We start from the raw sequence: 20621 nt of genomic DNA, 5'->3' as shown, positions 1-20621 counted from the left end.
TTGGCTGCGATCCAATCGGAGCGATTTGCAGATGACAAGAGTATGTGGAGGATGAAAATTACTGACCACCAATCTACAGATAGGGATTTTAAGAAGAGGGCGATGTGTTGTGATACGTTAGCGGGTCAGTGGCACGTGTGGACGCGACATGGGAACAGCAGAGTGATCGGATCGAGCCGTGCAGTGGATCTGTGGCAGTTGGCCTGCGGCCAGGGGTGTGGCGCGAGCTCTGGCGACGGATCGCAGCCCCGGCGGCCGCCGCCGCGTCGCCGGATTGAGATACAATGTGGCACGTGCGGCCGCGGCTATTTTGTACTGGCCAGCGCATCCGCCGCCAGCACGGACATGGGCGCCGCGCTGCTTAGATTCGCGAAACAGTCCAAAAATAAAGACTCGCCGCTCTGCCAGCTGCAGCCGAGGGCGGCCGCGACTGCCCTAATACCGGGGGCGGCAGCCGGTGCATCGCGGCTGCGGGTCACTGGCGGCGGACGCCGCGAAAGGAGAGCGAAGTCCGTGGACGAAGGAACGCGGGAGGGAGAGAGAGAGAGAGAGAGAAAGAGAGAGAGAAGCGCAGCAGAGGGACAGGTGGTGGGGACGGGCATAAAATGGGGGTCTGGAGGGGGAGACTACAAAATTTCATTGGACCGGCCAGCGCGTCGCGAACGTTTTACGACCGGTGCACATCAGCCAGGTTGGCTGCGCCGGGCTGAAAAATAATACCGCACCGGAGAGTGCGAATAATGGCAAACTGCAGCGGCTTAAAAAGGTTCGGTCGCGGCGCGGGGACGCCACGGGGGCAAGAGGGGCACACGGAGCATGCAAGCAAGCACGCGCGAGGACAACACACGCGCGTATTTCTATTTTTTTTTTTGTACTTGTTCATTAAACAATGTTATAGAAGAGAGGAACAGGTCGAACAATCAAAGCAGAGTTATAGCTGCAGCGGCGTCCGCGTCGAGCGATAAGACGGTGCAGTTTATGACGTAAAGTTCGAATGAGACTGCGAGTCGTAAAAGTCCCCCCTCCGCGTGGCGCGGCCAGACCGCGCTCCTCCTCCCGGCCGGCGGCTGCCCCCACCGCCAGCGCCGGGGCTCAAGGAGGCGCTCGCAGAGGCGCTCTGGCGCGCCAGTGCAGTCGCCGGCGCAGCGTGCAGCAGCAGCAGCAGCAGCAACGGTGCCCATGGCGTCGGCGTCGTCGGTTGCCACCACGACCACGAGCCAGCGCACGCCGCCCAACTGCGCGCGCTGCCGTAACCACGGCTACAAGATCCCGCTGAAGGGGCACAAGCGCTACTGCAAGTACCGCTACCACACGTGCGACAAGTGCCTGCTGACGGCCGAGCGCCAGCGCGTCATGGCGATGCAGACGGCGCTGCGGCGCGCCCAGGCGCAGGACGAGGCCATGGGCCTCAAGAAGCCGCCGTCGCCGTCGCCGCCGCCCCCGCCGCCGCCCCCGCCGCTCGCCGCGGGCACCGTGCCCCCCGCCGAAATGGGCGCCGCCGCCGCCATCGTGGTGCCCGGAGAGGAACACTTGCGTCCCGTGGCGGCGGTGCCCCCGCGCCACCTGGCCGACGGCAGCTGCGACTCGTCGTGTTCGCCGCCGCCGCCCGGAGGCCGTCGCGGAGAGTCGCCGTCGCAGCACCCCCTGCCGCTGATGCACCACCAGACGCCGTCCGGTGAGTAACGCCCTCCGCCCTCCGCCCCCCGCCCACCGACCCCCGCCGCCGAGGCGCACTGCCACGTGCTCCGGCCGGCCGCCTCCGCGCGCCGATTTCAAACTGCCGCGGCCGACGAGCTCTTCTGGCATTCCTCACCTTCCGCACTAACTAGTTACACGTAAGGTGAAAGTTCCTTCAGCCACCGTGTGAAATGCAGGTGCCTTCGGAGCAACTGTCACGACCCTTTTTCGAACGTGACGTGCCTCAAGACTTTCTAAGATTTGATCTATTTGCTATTCATTATTTTCCTACGGCAACGAAACACTGGAAGTGACAACATTTTTGGAAAGTGCCAACGTAATGCTCATTCCTCGTGCAATATCTGAGACAGTTTTCCCGCTGAACTGGATCGTCAACATTGAATTTCATACCTGCATCAACTCAACTCTTCAATCACTATTTGTTGCCAAATTATCAGTGGTGTATCAACATTCTGAAATGCAGATAGCATCCGGATAACCGTCACAACTCCGCTTCGATCGAAGCCTGCGAGCTTATTTTTGAATGCCCCACGACTGGTTTATGACAATGAGTTTTGTTGTAATCCGTGTTCACTCAGGTACGAGCAACCCTTAGCGGCTCGCCATCTTATTTACAACTTTTCGTGACGTCGCCTTTCCAGCTTAGATTTTTTTAGAATGTGACTTGTACGTACTGCATCTCTTCCCAGTCAGTACACACTTTAGTTTATTAATGTCTTATATACCTATTATGTTTTAGAACAGTTAGTTTAATTCTGAAGACGACGCTCATAGTAGCTTCGAAACCTGTTCAATTTTGACTTAATATTTGTGACCGAGGGCTCATTTGTTCTAATACAATCTCCATGCGTGATTCGCGAAAACTGTAAAAATATTGAAAGAATGTTAGCACCGAAGTGAAACATTTATTCGTAGTTCATACAGTGGATCTTCGACATAGTTATCTCAATTTTCTTCAGTTGTGCTCGCAATTCGGTATGCACGTGGAGAAACTTTATGAACAAAAATTAAATGCGAGAAACAGTGATACAGCTGAGGATATAATTTGTGCCAATAAAGAACATTGTCGGCATGTGAGATACAAAGAGCATTCATTTTTCATTTTCCACACGTGTTTTGCACCTTACGTGCTACCTTCAGTGGTTTTTTAATTTTATTTATATTTTATTAAATTTGTATCACTTGACGATGTCATTTGTTTCATGCTGGTAGCGTTTACCTATCATGCTCTAATCCGCTTCACAAGTTTCCCTGTGCTGACATCTTGTTTACTGTTGCTTTAGACATGTTAAATCTCTTATTTTTTTCATCTCGCTGTTTTAACAGTTACAAGAGCTTTTTATTTTTATCTCCTAAAAACTAAATTCCTGCCTGCGGTTCGTTTTTATCAAAAGCCGATTATTGGTGCCAAGCGCAAGAGTAAGTGGCGAATTTACGAGGGTATCAGAGACGTTGGAAGATGAAATTATATACTTCTTGTAATAGACGGATTGGAGTACTAAGACTGTCCTCTGATAATGGTCGTGTCTCACATAAAGAACAACTTTGTAATTGGCTGCTCACAATTACTGATGTAATTTCTGCGTCTGTAACGTCAACATTGCTTTGAGGGTGCAATAATTATGTCTGGATGAAACCTCTACCATGTGCATACCTGGCTTTGTTGCTACATGTGGCCCTCATTTATCCCACATTTCGCCAGTGCAGTTTTATCACCTGACGAACCAAAATTAGCTCTTCCACATGTAGCTAATCATCGTAAAATGCACGAATTTCCCGCTTCTGTCGCACCATACTGGAAAGCATTCAACAATGCGAACAGTATAACAGCAGTTCGATCTTCGACAGCTCGAGATGACTGCAATGAGACGATCTGCGGCCACGAGTGTCCGAATAACAGTCATGGCTAGCCTAGGATTTGGACACTAATGCCCCTTTATCTGTATTGCAGTGTTCCTCTCCACGTTTTAGTGCATTTTACTAGTAAAAAAAAACTCATTCGCATAACGTGTGCATTTTCCTTGATTAGAGGTAGAGAGTTTGAAGCATTCCATTGTGTCACTGCGCCAAAACTCATCTATTTATTTCAGACACAGCTATCAGCTTCCTGAAAGATACATATTGATTCACTTAATATTGTTATTGGGTCTGCACTTCATTTTGGCCATTAGCTGGTGGTATAAATAATTTTTCTGTGATAATCCCTGTTTATTTTTCATTCTTCTTCTTCGTTATCGTCAAGCTACCGAAATTCACAAGCATTTGTCGATAATAGAATGCACTACAGTCAAGATGACGAAGGGATGCTGAAACGTAATGCCTCCGAATTTTTCATGTGAATACTTTTAAAGCTTTTTAAATAAAACAAAACGTTATTAACATGCTTCATTTGTATTCTTCATGTCTACGTATTTATTTCTCAACATAGTAACCCTGGCAATGGACACATTTCTCCCAATGAGAGATCAGTTTGTTGATACCGTCTTTGTAGAATGTTCTACTTCAGTGACGGAGCCACAAACTCACCTCTGATTTACCGCTTCATCACTATAAAAATGAAGTGCTCGATGGTCTTCTTTAAGTTTTGGAAACAGATGAAAATCGGTTGGAGCCAAGCCAGGACTGAAAATCGGATGGGGCCAAGTCGGGACTGTATGGAAGACGATCGATGACAGACAGTGAACCAAAGGCGTCGGATTGTTGCAGATGCCGTAGAGCTCGTGTGTTTTCTGCTATTGTCACACTGACGTAGAGGGTGCTCTATGTGTAGACGAACTCTTCGAAATCGAAACTCGGTTACTGCATGCTGTTTCTCTCGCAGATCACACAACACGATGTCACACGCTACAATTCCGAGCCCTGTATTCTATTTGAAACATGTTGTGATAGAAGCAGCCATGACTTTTAAGACACTGGTGTAAAAGTAGACTGTCAACACTGACAGCCATATACAGTTAACGTAACTTTTCTGATTGTATGTTTCATTTTTCATTGACAAAGACCTCATCGCCAGGTACGCACAATTCAGAACCAACAGTTGGCGCTTGAATGAAGATAAAAATCTGTCAATAACGTAAACGGAGTGTAATCCAAATTTCAGTAATTTCTGATAACAACACTAACTCAAAACACACTGCATAAGTTTCTGATAATAAAGTTGGGCCAGTTCTGATTTAGTTTAACGTGATACCATTACTGAAAAAATGAGCATACATTCGTAAGGGAGAATAATAATTTGTAGAAGAAAACTGTGTCCCTTTATAGTTTTTGCCATTAGTCTGTCACTAGAATCTTCCAGAAATGTATTACTTTTTCAGTTGCGTGTTTGTTTATACTGGTATTTCCTGTATGTTGAAACGTTATTTACCTTTTTAGACAAAAGTAGTTTTCATATAAGTTGTTAACAAGGAATATAAATTTAAATGGAACGAACTGTTTTCTGAAGGTATTTGTCTCGAGTGTAGCCTTGTAAGGAACTGAGATGTGGATGATAAGCAGTTCAGACGAGAACACAATAGACGCTTTTGAAATATGGTACTACAGTAGTTGTTGAAGAGTAAACGAGTAAATCGAGCAACTGATGAATAACTGAATCGAACTGAGGGGAGAATAAATTGATGGAGCAGCTTGAGTAAATGCTGAGATCGTTTGACAGGACACGTCCTGAGACATCAAGAAATTGTCAAGTTAGTAGTGGAAGAAAGTGTCTGAAATGAAACCTGTAGAGGGAGACCAAGGAATGAATAAAGTAAGTAGGTTGAAATCGATGTGGAGACATGAAAAGACTTACATAGGATATACTAGCCTAGAGAGCTGCATCATACCAGTCTTCGTACTGAAAATCACAACAACAACAACAACTACAACAACAACTGCAACTAAAACAACATCTGTAGAAAACAAGCCATACTAAATTCGCAATTCCGTAATTTATGGTTTTCCAAAAGTATGTAGATCTTACCTGAGCGAACTGCGTTAATGTAATGGTTCATTTACATTTCCCTTTTTGTTTTTACTTTTTCAAAAACTATGACTCAGTTAATTCAAAACATACCTGAATCATTTTTATTTTGCTTACGATAGCTGCTGACTCGTAACTTGTGTTTGTATTGCTATCCTACCCCTCACAACTGTTGATCACTCTTAACTTACCCTCTCTTCCAAGTAGGCTTAGAACAGTTTCATCCTAGCTTCTTTATCTGTGCCTCAACATGTAGAGATAAGTGGGAAAAGTAATGCCCAATCTGTAATTTAATTTCCAGCTTTCAGGAAGTCATGTAAATACAAACACTACGACACATAATAAAATGCATTGTTGTACTTGGGAACTCTTTACGATAAATTATTCGCCAGCTATTTACCTAAGACTCCTGAAGTAAGGAAGTCAGTAACACTCAGCAATTTTAGCGTTTGCAAATATGTCTAACCAGAATATGAAGTGTTTGGATCTGGCTTGAATGCCCATTCTGCGCAATCAGTCCCTTTCTCGTTGACATTTATGGTCTGTTTTAGTATTTCCCCGCAGTAATATACTAATTATCGAATACCTTTAATTTCATTTTGGTATCCATTTTATCACAATACCTGAAATAAAGGCAACCTGAAAAAAAACCACGCTTAAGAGGGAAAGAAAACAGACACATAATTACTGTTATCCATCGAAAAAATACCGCATGGAGTTCACCGCGTGTTACCAGGATGCCGTTTCCTTCTTTCTCCCCATTCGCTATTGTGACAGCAAAAAAATGGATATTTACTCTTTTTGTTACAGACTTTGTAGAGAAAGATACGTTGGAAGCAGCATAATCATGGTAGAACCTGTAACGCCGTATTCAGATTATTTCGTTAGTTTTTCATTAAGAGACCATTGGCTTATTTCTTTCCGTGATCTTCCCGTAATGGTTATGTCTGACTTAGCAGTCCAACTTAAAATACTTTTATCTCATCAAGAAAAATGAACTCGTCGGGGACCAAAAAGTTGCAACGATATTCAGTAAGTGATATCTTAATAAACAGTCTCATCAGCAACTGAGATCTGCCACGAGTGTGTCATAAAACCGATATTTTTGTACACTTCATATTAACTGACACCATTATCCGTCTTCTTCTCTCCGAGAACTAGGAGAGGGCAAAGTCTGTTCCGGTGGCCATCCCTTTTTGGTCTTCCAACTCTTTACCTTTTTGGAGCATAGTACACCATTGCTGCCGGTAATCTATGCCCAGGCACCCAGTGTAAATGTACGTAACATATTCTCTTTGCTGCTTTTGTTTGCTTATTCCTCGAAGTTTGAATTGTGTCACTGTCTTCATAAACAATGGAATATGATCATCATTTATGTACACTTTTTGCATTTAGCCACATTTATCGTGAGTTGTTTATTACTGCAGATACCACTATATCTTACGGTGCCCTACCGACAGCGAAAACTGTATGTAAAATATTAAACCACGTCTATTTTTTACCGCCGGCAGTATAGTTTTGCATAAATTGCAACAACTTGCATTATTCGTTTGCTTTTCTTTGCCCGACTGCAGCACAGTTTTCCATTGTAAGAGACACATTCTATCTACGTTCTCAACCTCCAACCTTTTCTTGGTCAAACAATACTTTATCTCAGTAACATAGCACAGCACCATTGGCAGATCTCTCCATAATTTTTAAATTTTCTATTTTTTTGAAAACTTAAATTTATATTGTTGAAACAAAAGTTTACAGAAAAAAGAACCTTTACTAACGACAATTAATGTTTTTGCGTATTCGTATCGCATATTGACTCCTGTTGTTTGAAATCAGTAGGAATTATGCACTACGGCAATTCAGTAGTTCTTTCTTATGGACGTTGAAGACTACCACGAAGACCTTGTATGCCACAATATTTTACAAACGTAGAGTGATGACATAGTGCACCAAGCCAACCACTTTGTATGAGAAAATGTAGGAGAGAAATGTTTAATTTTGTCATAAGTAGCGTAGTATTTTGTTGTTAGGACTGCCAGAAGTATAGGTATATTTAACTGCGGTTCACACAAATGACAGCTAATTGTTACTCTGGTAACTTTGAGACCATCTTAATACAGAGGAGGTACTGTTGGCTAGCCATCAAGACCACGCGACTTGACGTGAATAAGTTGCCTGCCGTTCGATCATGTAAGAAATTTGGAATGCCTGTGAACCGAGCAGGTGCTGGAAGATCTCGAGCTTCTGAAAATGTCAGCCAAATAATGGAAATCTTAGGACCAATCCGACAGTCATTCCTGAACAGATTTTTCTGTCGTGACAGTACTTTAGTAGCCTGAAGTACTTACAATATTGCGGACAGCGTTATTATTACGCATCGTTTTACCACTTTGGCTTACAGAAGGAAAACACCATTTTACAATTCGTTTCTCTTGCATGAAGTTGTTTTGGTTCATATGCTTCATTATCCCTGGAATTTTTCCTTTGCGTTTCGTGTATTATTAATGGTGTCTGTATTATTAATGGCTTCTGTCAAATTACAAAGCAATTTGCTTTAGCTTTCGTCAGTTCTGTCTGTCATTCTTAATATTTTCTGAGAACAAGCACTATACAAGCAAGGACAAGCTAAGACCTTACCCATTGCACTGCACTGTGACATAACTGCTATTGAAGAGTTATCACTTGTTACCTTTCTCAAACAGGCCAGTTGTTATTGTTGTTTTGGCCTGTGACTCCAAGAGTTGAGAAATACATAGCCATAAAAATAAAATATCATGGTTTGGATTATGGCACTCGACAAAGATGCCAGTAGGTAGGTGTTGATAATCATCGTGTCATAAAATAAATTTCAGCAGTAAATTTTTGGATGTAGTCTTGAAAATAAATTTGATAAGAATAAATAATGTATAATCAACAGCTTAAAACGAAAAAAATATGTACAAATTGTCAAGCAGCGGAATAAATTAATGAACAATTGTGCTGAGGGTAGCTGAAGACAATGTTTACATATACAGAAAAAGGTATAACCAGATGAGTGAAGATATCCTGGGAAGCTTTCGGTAAACTAGACTTTTGAAACCTAAGCTGTCTGTAGCACAAACATTACGAAAAGTGTGTATTACCAGTTGTTACTGTTCGCAACGTGTCATGAACTTTGAAACCTTCAATATGAGAACTTTCAACAGCCAACCGGTTGCACATAGACGGTAGGTACATTAACCTAGATTTCATTCAGAATGAAGTGTTGCTAAATCGTAAAATTAGTCTGATGTTTTTCCCAACTAGGCACACGTTGCAAAGGTGAGAATGTTATAGTTTACTTTTGACATGAGCGTAACTGGTCCAAATTCTGGCTATTGCTTTTTAGCAATATAATTTTACAATTCAGCAACATTTCATTCTGATGAAGACACCTCTAGTAGGTGTCGAAACCTAGGTCAACGTACCCACCGTTTATAGGCAATCGGTTGGCTGTTTAATCCTGTCTTGAAACTAGTAGCCTATACGGCTGCTGAATAACAGCCATGTTCCAAACTGTAATATGAGAACTTCCAAATCTAATGGTTACTAAGCGAGAAACGAAGTGACGTATGTCGGAAATTATTTGGAGAGACAAGAAAACAAACAAACAGCAAAGGTGACATACTATTGATAGATGATGTAATTATGACTGTAACGAAAATGTAGTTAAGATGGAAGTTAAGGTGAAAGAACGGAAGATGGACTAAGGAAGTTACTTGATGGATTCCACGAGGCCAGACGATATAGAGACGACGACCTAATCGGAGGTGGTTATATGACGTTTGAATGCGTGCAGGAACAACATATGTCAGAATAACTGAAAACTGTAGAGCATGGAATAGTCTGATGGCGGTCTCAGGCCAACAGTAAACGCCGCATGGATGATGATGAAAAATAAAATTATACAGAAGAATACTTCTCCAGAAAGATTAGTAGTAATAATGAGCACAATTGATAACTGAATTTGAAAAAAAAAAAAAAGACTCAGGAATAAGAAAAGCGTCAAGAGAAAGAGAGTGGTCTTACTTTTCATGTATTTTGGTGTATCATTTACATGGGAAGATGATTTTGGATATACGATGGGACTTCAAAAAGTAAGTTACACATTATTATGGCAGGCCAAGTACCTCCTATTGAACACTGACAGCACGTCAAAATGACACAGATATTTCTATCAGTCGTTCAATTTTTCGACCACAGAAATCCCCTCCCTGATCACGGAACTATTCGACAACCGCTATGTGGACTTTCTCATCTTGGAAAGTCACTTTCCCGTCACATGTTCTTTCAAATGCCGAAAGGATTGAAACTGTCTGGAGTAAGATCGTGGGTGCAATGTGAGCACAATTCCCCGATACTGGTGACGAATCCGGACGATGGAATGAACATTGGCTATTGAGAAGCGCGCCTGCCGAGGAATGTACGCGGTAGTCAATCTGCGATTGATGAGAGTCAGTTCTACATCTACATCTACATTTATACTCCGCAAGCCACCCAACGGTGTGTGGCGGAGGGCACTTTACGTGCCACTGTCATTACCTCCCTTTCCTGTTCCAGTCGCGTATGGTTCGCGGGAAGAACGACTGTCTGAAAGCCTCTGTGCGCGCTCTAATCTCTCTAATTTTACATTCGTGATCTCCTCGGGAGGTATAAGTAGGGGGAAGCAATATATTCGATACCTCATCCAGAAACGCACCCTCTCGAGACCTGGCGAGCAAGCTACACCGCGATGCAGAGCGCCTCTCTTGCAGAGTCTGCCACTTGAGTTTGTTAAACATCTCCGTAACGCTATCATGGTTACCAAATAACCCTGTGACGAAACGCGCCGCTCTTCTTTGGATCTTCTCTATCTCCTCCGTCAACCCGATCTGGTACGGATCCCACACTGATGAACAATACTCAAGTATAGGTCGAACGATTGTTTTGTAAGCCACCTCCTTTGTTGATGGACTACATTTTCTAAGGACTCTCCCAATCAATCTCAACCTGGTACCCGCCTTACCAACAATTAATTTTATATGATCATTCCACTTCAAATCGTTCCGCACGCATACTCCCAGATATTTTACAGAAGTAACTGCTACCAGTGTTTGTTCCGCTATCATATAATCATACAATAAAGGATCCTTCTTTCTATGTATTCTCAATACATTACATTTGTCTATGTTAAGGGTCAGTTGCCACTCCCTGCACCAAGTGCCTATCCGCTGCAGATCTTCCTGCATTTCGCTACAATTTTCTAATGCTGCAACTTCTCTGTATACTACAGCATCATCCGCAAAAAGCCGCATGGAACTTCCGACACTATCTACTAGGTAGTTCCTCGACTATCTGCGCATTGTCGTCTTTGGTCAATCTCGATGGCCTTCCTTTACGATCACTATCACCCACGTCTGTGCGGCCTTGGCCAAATTGTTGCCACCATTTCACTATGGCTCTACCGCTCATTGCAGCTGGTCCATACAGCGCCAGAGTTTCACGGTGAACCTGTGTGAAATTTAGATATGTTGCCCACCGAATCGTACTGTCCGCCGTAAATGAACTTCGGTGGACGTTTTCAGCTGCCCCCCGTTTCATCGCACACTGTGATCTACACGTTACCCGCACCGCAGCGGAACTGTGTCTGAAGGAAACCGGGAACTTTTACTGTCTTCCGAAAATTTGCCACTGTTGTTGAACTATGGTATTAGCTTGGAATGAAACGTGTAATATACTTTCTGAAGTCCCTGCATATTTGGATACGTGATCGAATCTGTTCAAAAAATGATTCAAATTGCTCTAAGCACTATGGGACTTAACATCTGAGGTCATCGATCGACTCTGTCACGGACACATTGGCACCGGAACGCGCTTGCTTAATTAGAATTTGGATGTTGTCAGTGACGTCAAATAATAATTTTGGAGCGACAACAAACAAGTGAAATTCTTATTTTCCCGTTTTTTCAGCTGATCCATGCAAGAAGTGCCAAAGAAATGTGTGAGTTTTAAAATGGCAACGTACTATTTTTTTAAAAAATGGGCACAGTGAAGCACAGTAGATAACGAGAAAAATAGTCAAGAAATATAAAATAATACTCTCGAACATTTTACATTACTAGCGCAGAATATTCTTTCTGTAAATGCCAGGCAACTCTTCCGCTTTTCGTACGCTTTGAGAGGGCACACTGGATGTTTCTGGGAATATCTGACGTGTTGCTTTCATCTCCTTAGAAGCTATTCGAAGTAAGTCTCGCTTTTGAACCTCCAATAACTGCTGATGGCAGAAACCTTCATTCTCCAGCAGTTTCTATCAGACACATGATCCGACTCATCCTGTATGTTTTCGTTAGTAAAAAAAAATATAAAAAAATACCCACTCTACTGTCATCAGTAGTAAAGAGCTTTAATACAGTTAAAATTATTTTAATACCCAGACTGCATTCAGGTTCCATGTTCCTGTGTTGAGTGCACTCTGCAGAGTGTGTCGGACAACTCCTGCAGAGATTACAGGATGTCACACATTCCTACTGACGGTAGAATGACCGCATACACAAAAAATTTCTGTAATTGTATATTAGGAAACCAATACCTGTCAGATATGAGCCGTTTTGATTGTGACGAATATGTAGTATTCGGTGGTGAAGCCACTCACAAGTGACGGCACATTAAATTACCAGAAGACGCCCGTGTGGTCAGATGCAAATCCTCGAGAAATCATGGATGTGAGGTACCAGGATCGCTTCGGTATCAGTGTGTGGGCTGGAATTGTCAGCAACAGACTTATAACGCCATACGACCAAACAGATTGAAGGGTGCTATCACCGATTTCTGTGCGATGAATTACCGACGCTATTGCAGAACGTCACCCATGTGGCAAGACAACGACTGTGGTGTATGCAAGAAGGGGTACCAGGATCGCTTCGGTATCAGTGTGTGGGCTGGAATTGTCAGCAACAGACTTATAACGCCATACGACCAAACAGATTGAAGGGTGCTATCACCGATTTCTGTGCGATGAATTACCGACGCTATTGCAGAACGTCACCCATGTGGCAAGACAACGACTGTGGTGTATGCAAGAAGGGACACCACAGTATTTTCTAACGATCGTGCGACAGACCTCACAGCAGTGTTTCATGGGCAATGAATTCGACGAGATCGTTCAGCAGTATTGCTTCTAATTTCAACGGACCTGAAACCGTTGTCTTTCTGGCAACGATGATATTTAAAGGCACTGGTGTACGCCCAATACATTGACAATGTGCAGACATCACGGGAGCTTGAGATCTATGCACGTGACACAATCGAAATGGAGCCAGATATATTCGAAATAGTGCGTGATTCACTGAGAAGGAGGGCTGAAGGGTGCGTCAGGAAGCATGGTAACCACGGCAGCACTGCCTGTAGTGTGTACTTCTATGTAACACACAGATGGGAAAGGGAGAACTGATTGGCCTATAACTCAACAGGAATTGATTTCCGACATTTGATTATAGAAAATTTTCTTCTAGTTTCGATCAGTTCTACCTTCTGAAAGGATATACGAATTTTTTCTCAGCCAATGTAGTGAAGAGAAGTTGGCAATAACAGTGCCTGCGTGTTGCTAAGCTGCATGACATCTAGACAATTTACGTGCCTAGACTTTTATGATTAGAACCATTTTCCACTAAATTCTGGATATACGACCACATTATGGAGTAAAATACTTGTGTTTCGGTCACTACTGTCCGGTCGGAACGCTGCACTGCAACTTAACGTCGTGTCACACGCAGAAGCAGTTATCGAAACTATGTGAACACTAATCATTCATGCAGTCCTGTAATACAGCTGACTGGTGTCAACATACAGAACGTTCGAACCTCCGACTGATAGTCTGAGGCAAAGCCATATGCTGTTTCCAGCATGACTACTCTGTAAATGCCTGGCCCGTCCGAAAAATTTGCCCTCCACGAGACTCTTCTCTCCCAGAACTATTTTTATTGCGGGGAAGCAGGTATGTGTCTTTCTCGGAATATCAGCATGGGGAAAACAATGAATGATGTTCACTAGCCTTCCAGAAACAGCAAAAATTTTCACCCTGACTAATTTCCCTCTTCCTCCTTCTCACTGCGTCTTCTATGGTCCACTCGACGTTGAGACCAAGCCCCCAATAGCCTACGCTACATGACGAGAACATAAGCTTTGTGTACTCAGTGCTTACAAAGTCACCCATGGTTTTTACAGCGAATTTCAAGCGGAAGAAAAATACTACAATTAATAGTTTAAAAGAGAGCTACAAGACTAATAAAACCAAGTAACTTCTAAATTGAAGAATACTGTACAATTACGTCTTTTAATGGGTGGGAGAAGGGGTAGCTTACACCAAACAAAGTACAAAAGCACTTTTCAGGCAACGTAAAAGTGTTTATTATATCTCATTTCGGTTAGTTATAACTTAGTGGAACATCAATGCGTGCAAATTGGCTTATTCACAGTAGTTTGTAAAATGGAATATTTACAAAAGTCATAGGTTGTTACCGGGGCTAGAATATAGTGTTCCTCGGCTGTTCATTTGCCGTAATTATTACCACGTGATTGACTAAACGGGTACATACACTTCAAGAGAACAGTTCAGTAACTGACGAGCAGCTGAGGCCGTTGATGTTAGGCGAAGGTAGTGATTATGCAGTGGAATGGGGCACTCTGTCGAGACACGACATTACGAAGCTCCCACCAAGAGGCAGTAGGTCGCTGAGTTAACGAGTGATCATAGAGGGAAGATGGTACTTGTATTTGCGGCAGTGGACAAAACTTGTTGCCAGTCGGATACTAACAGAATGCGTCGGCCGAATACAGTGCTCAAACACAAAAGCGTTTTTTGAGTTGCTGCGTGTTATATGTTCGGTTAAATTAAAATGTTCAAATGTGTGTGAAATCTTATGGGACTTAACTGCTAAGGTCATCAGTCCCTAAGCGCACACACTACTTAACCTGAATTATCCTAAGGACAAACACACACACCCATGCCCGAGGGAGGACTCGAACCTCCTCCGGGACCAGCCGCACAGTCCATGACTGCAGCCCCCTAGACCGCTCGGCTAATCCCGCGCGGCGGTTAAATTGAAAAAATAAAAGCATAAATAACGTAACACAAAACAAACTACAAAGCAGACACCTCTTTCTAGAGGTACATATGGAAAAAGAATCTGGCGCATTCGAAAACACAATTGTTTGTAAATTGATGGTCGGCACTTTCTTCGAACGATCCCCGAAATTTCCTGCCGCCCTCAATCGTCCTTGATCAAAGGAGATGACGGCCATCTTCCCTTTGTTCGGTTTTATTGTGAATTATTTTCTCTAGAACATAGTTTAGTTAAGTGTCTAACTTCCAGCAGATGTACCACTGTCTGATACAGTCTTGAACAGCCTTCTTCAGGTAGTTTAAACTGTTGATTAGCAGTCTTGACACTCTCGTGGCATTGGCACACTTGGCGTAAAGAGTGTGGTTCCATCTAGCTGCCGAATGTAATAAAAAAGTGTCTCCTTACCGAGGGAAGGCAGGTCTTATGGAATTTTTACCCAGCAACAATCCGTACCTTCTTTTGATTCCCTTACACATATCTCTACCTCCTTCTCAATTTACTGCCCCTCTATGCTTTCCGTCTTTCTTCTTGTATCTTTTCTTTTCTCCTTGTTCTTCGTCCCCACGTACTTCGCTGTCTGCCTCTTTCTCTTTCATACAAGCACGTCTACAACATATTCAGGCAGCTACCTAAAGTGTGTGGTGGAGGGTGCTTCTGATACCACTAATTGATCCCCCATTCCCTGATCCAGTCGGTAATAGCGCGTGGGAAGAACGATTGTAGGTAAGCTTCTGTATTTGCTCTAATTTTCCGAATTTTCTCGTCGTGATCATTTCGCGAGAGACATGTGGGTAGGAATAATATGTTGTCTGACTTCTCCCGGAAAGTGCTCTCTCCAGATTTTGGTAGTGAACCTCCCCGTGTTGTCCAAGGCCTGTTTTACAACTTCTGCCACCAGAGTTCGTTGAGCATCTCTGTAACGCCCACTCATAGACTAAACGATCCAGTGACGAAACGCGCTGCTCTTCGTTGGTTCTCCTCTATTTTTCCACTACTCGTACCTGGTAAGCATCCTAGACTGGAGAAGAAGTCTCAAGAAGAGGTCGAACACAAGTACCTTGTAAGCAACTTCTTTCGTGGATGAGTTACATTTCCTTCAGATTCTTCCTATGAATCTCAGTCTCGCATGTTCTTTTCCTGCTGTTTATGTGGCCCTCCCACTTAAAGTCCGCCCCGTTGCTGAGTGGTCAACACGTCTGTCATGTAGTGGATTCGCGTTCGATTTCCGGAGGGGGGAGTGGGAAAGGCGGGGAGGGGGGGGGGGCGGAGATGGTCTCCGGTCGGCTACTGAGTCCTCATCATCATTTCATCATCATCTGAAGGTCGCCCAAAATGGCGTCGACTGAAAAGACTTGCAACTCGACTGTCGAACTTCTCGAGTGGGGGGACTCCCGGCGATCAATGACATACGATTATTTCATTTCAATTATTCAAAATGACAGTCACAACCGCATTATTTATTTTGCCGCCAACCGGTCTCAACCCGTGATAGGGTGATCTTCAGGGCAATTTACACCATTTGGTCGCTCGCTGGAGTCGCCACCCTTCCTCGCTGCCTGTGCACGGTTGGTAACTACCAAAATAGTTACCAACCGTGCACAGGCAGAGTGACGACTCCACCGAGAGACCAAGTGATGCAAATTGCCCTGAAGACGACCCGGTCGCGGGTTGAGACCGGTTGGCGGCAAAATAAATAATGCGATTGTGACTGTCATTTTGAGTAATTGATTATAAGTAATTTAATCGCTGTTTATCTCCATACAACTATTCCAGTTAAGGTCACGCTGGATAGTTACTCCTAGATATATCCTTTTTCTCTTCTTTATTTTTGGCGCTGATAGCAATCGCTTACAGTCAACATGTACACTTACGAGATAAAAGATTTTGCGAAGTGCCAGCCTGGATGAAGAAACGAAAACATTGCCAATTAGTCAGCTGTACACACACTACGGGGTTCTTCGAAACAACACGACTTCCCTTTTACGTGCCGTTCCCGATACTCGCGGAAGAGATACTTCCTGTTCTCCACACGAATAAGCTGTCTCGCCAGGTTGAACGGCAGATGAGCGTGGGCGTAATTAGCCCCCTGGAGTCGGGCTATCGGCGGCTCGGCGTCGCGTCGGCGCGAACCGTTTAGGCGGCAGGGCGCCGCGCATGCGCAGACCGTGGCGTCGCCGCCGGCGGCGGTTTGGCCGAGTACCAAACAGCGCCACCGCCGCCACGTCACGTTACATATTTATGACGCAATAAAAACCGAACCTACCCCCACTAGGGCAGGCGCGGGTGCCGCCCCTCGTCTCCCGTGCCACCCCGCCTTTGGTTTACGGCGACAGTAAAATTGTTTAACAGGGCCGCGCCTGCGCCGCGCCGCCTTTCTGCCCAGACGTGCCCGCTGCAAGCTCCGAACTGCACGTTTACTGCGCGTTTAGCTTAACAGCCGGGACGCGACCTGCTCGCGCGCCGGACCGGCGTGGCGTCCGCACGTCCTCCGCCTCCGCGCCGCAACCGCCGCCGCCGCCCTGGCCCCGAAGCGCTACTTTCAATTTGACGCCTCTCGTAGCTGCCTAGCCCTTTTGGCAACCGATTGCGGCCCCTCTGTGCAGAACGGCGTTGGCTGTAACCGCCCCCAGTCGGTCAGCAGAGGCGCGCGACAGCCACTCGGAGAGATGTCGTTCGTCTCGGTGCCGAAGGGTCCTCTAACGGTTCCTCGGAAAACGGCGCAAAGTAACAACGCGGTTTCGTGGGACATCGTGATAGACAGTGTCTCGTGTACTCGTAGAAATCCTCGACACAGAATCTCAGGATTGCACATTCCAGACGATTTAACGGTCGAACGACGAGTCATAATGAAGTTAGCCACAATCGACTACCTTGCGGATACACACCTCCTCCCTTCAGCTATTTACACTACTGGACATTAAAATTGCTACAACACGAAGATTACATGCTATAGACCCGAAATTTAACCGACAGGAAGAAGATGCTGTGATATGCAAATGATTAGCTTTTCAGAGCATTCACGCAAGGTTGGCGCCGGTGGTGACACCTACAACGTGCTGACATGAGGAAATTTCCAACCGATTTCTCATACACAAACAGCAGTTGACCGGCGTTGCCTGGTGAAACGTTGTTGTGATGCCTCGTGTAAGGAGGAGAAATGTGTACCATCACGTTTCCGATTTGATAAAAGTCGGATTGTAGCCTATCGCCATTACGGTTTATCGTATCGCGACGTTACTGCTCGCGTTGGTCGAGATCCAATTACTGTTGGCAGAATATGGAATCTGTGGGTTCAGGAGGGTAAGACGGAACGCTGTGCTGGATGCCAACGGCCTCGTATCACTAGCAGTCGAGATGACAGGCATCTTATCCGCGTGGCTGTAACGGATCGTGCAGCCACGTCTCGATCCCTGAGTCAACATATGGGGACGTTTGCAAGACAATAACCATCTGCATAAACAGTTCGACGACGTTTGCAGCAGCATGGACTATCAGCTCGGAGACCACGGCTGCGGTTACCCTTGACGCTGCATCACAGACAGGAGCGCCTGCCATGGTGTACTCAACGACGAACCTGGATCCGCGAATGGCAAAACGTCATTTTTCGGATGAATCCAGGTTCTGTTTACAGCATCATGATAGTTGCATCCGTGTTCGGCGACATCACGGTGAACGCAAATTGGACGCGTGTATTCGTCATCGTCATACTGGCGTGTCATCCGGCGTGATGGTATGGGTTCCCATAGGTTACACGTCTCCGTCACCTCTTGTTCGCATTGACGGCACTTTGAACAGTGGACGCTACATTTCAGATATGTTACGACCCGTGGCTCTCCCCTTCATTCGATCCCAGAGAAACCCTACATTTCAGCAGGATAATGCACGACAGCATGTTGCAGGTCCTGTACTGGCCTTTCTGCATACAGAAAATGTTCGACTGCTGCCATGGACAGCATATTCTCCACTCCTCTCACGAATTGGAAACGTCTGGTCAATGGTGTCCGAGTAACTGGCTCGTCACAATACGCCAGGCATTACTCTTGATGAACTGTGGTATCGTGTTGAAGCTGCATGGGCAGCTGTACCTGTACACGCCATCCAAGCTCTGTTTGACTCAATGCGCAGGTGTATTAAGGCCGTTATACGGCCACAGTTGGTTGTTCTGGGTACTGATTTCTCAGGATCTATGCACCCAAACTGCGTGAAAATGCAATCACATGTCAGTTCTAGTATAATATATTTGTCCAATGAATACCCGTTTATCATATGCATTTCTTCTTGGTGTAGCAATTGTAATGGCCAGTAGTGTACTATTGTAGATATAACTTTGGCTGACTTCTTCCGGCTGATTAGTTGGCTACTTTATAACTTTCCCAGAGGATTTATTTCCAAAATCTGACATTACATTCAATATTTGTATATGGAAGAGCTTATTCAGTCGTTTCACACAGGCGTTTTCTCTAAACTGTCCTACTACTAGTCAACATATGGGCAATTTTCCTATAAATTAAAGATATTGGTTAAAAACAGTCTTGGTTGCAATTTTAGGTTTTTATTTTTCAACTATGCGTTTCGCCTTATTTAGGCACCTTCAGGTTGATCTTAATTTGGTATTTCTTAGAACGATCCTTTAGAAAGTGTAGCCAAAGGACATCGTCAAATACCATCAGGCCAACATCGCCTTCGTTAAACACAGTAAAAGTTTTTACTCAGTTTAACGAAGGCGACGTTGGCCATAGTTTAACGAAGGCGATGTTAGCCTGATGTATTTGACGATGCCCTTTGGCTACACTTTCTATAGGATCGTTCTAAGAAATACCAAATTAAGATCAACCTTAAGATGCCTAAATAAGGCAAAACGCGTAGTTCAAAAAATGGTTAAAATGGGTCTGACCACTATGGGACTTAACATCTGAGGTCATCAGTCCCCTAGAACTACTTAAACCTAACTAACCTAAGGACATCACACACATCCATGCCCGAGGCAGGATTCGAACCTGCGACCGTAGCAGTGGCGCGGTTCCGGACTGAAGCGCCTAGAACCGCTCGGCCACCGCGGCCGGCAAACGCGTAGTTGAAAAATAAAATCTAAAATTGTAACCAAGACTGTTTTTAACAAATACTGTTAAGTACTGGTTTGCTGTATGCCAGAGATGGATTGGAAGATAAATTAAAGAAGTTTTGATCACGCTCACTCAAATTTTTTTTTTTTTTTTTTTTTTTTTTTTTTTTAGATTCTCCCTTTCCATATAGGTCCACATCGTAACGACCTGTTCCTGTCAACGTCTGTTACTCCCGATAATTGTTTTCTATGTAACGCTTCTTTGTAAGGTGCGAGAATTATCGCACAATCAGCTTAACAGCTCATACGTCCAAGTTGGTGCCACGCTTAATATACAGAAGAATGGGAAAGAAAATTGAGGATATCTTAGATGACGGTCAGTTTGGCTTCAGAAAAGGTGAAGGCACCAGAGAGGCAATTTTGTGGTTGCGGTTGATAGATAATGCAAGCCAGACTGAAGAAAAATCAAGACACCTTCATAGGATATTCCGTCCTGAAGAAAGCGTTTGACAGTGTAAAATAGTGCAAGGTGATCGATGTTCTGAGAAAAACAGGGGTAAGCTATAGGGAGAGGTGGGTAATATACGTACAATATGCACGAAAGCCAAGATGGAATAATGAGAGTGGACGACCCGAATGAAGTGCTCGGATTAAAATGGGTGTAAAACAGGGATGTATCCTTTCGCCCTTACTGTTCAGTCTGTACGTCAAAGAAGCAATGATTGAAATAAAAGAAAGGCTCAGGAGTGGAATTAAAATTCAAGGTGAAAGGATATATAGC

At 44.4% G+C, this 20621-nt stretch overlaps 1 protein-coding gene across 1 annotated transcript in view; it reads left to right on the top strand.

Moving 5' to 3' along the window:
• Window positions 1-1488: 1488 nt before the first annotated feature.
• LOC126178891 (protein doublesex-like) overlaps window positions 1489-20621 on the top strand; it is a 410275-nt gene continuing 391142 nt past the window's right edge. The window contains exon 1 of the mRNA XM_049924570.1: window positions 1489-1675. Within this exon, the coding sequence (XP_049780527.1) occupies window positions 1489-1675 (187 nt within the window). The remainder of the gene's footprint in view (window positions 1676-20621) is intronic.

The sequence above is a fragment of the Schistocerca cancellata genome, chromosome 1 (assembly GCF_023864275.1).
Source record: "Schistocerca cancellata isolate TAMUIC-IGC-003103 chromosome 1, iqSchCanc2.1, whole genome shotgun sequence".
In the NCBI taxonomy this organism is placed as follows: Eukaryota; Metazoa; Arthropoda; class Insecta; order Orthoptera; family Acrididae; genus Schistocerca; species Schistocerca cancellata.
This window is presented reverse-complemented; position numbering and strand designations above follow the sequence as displayed.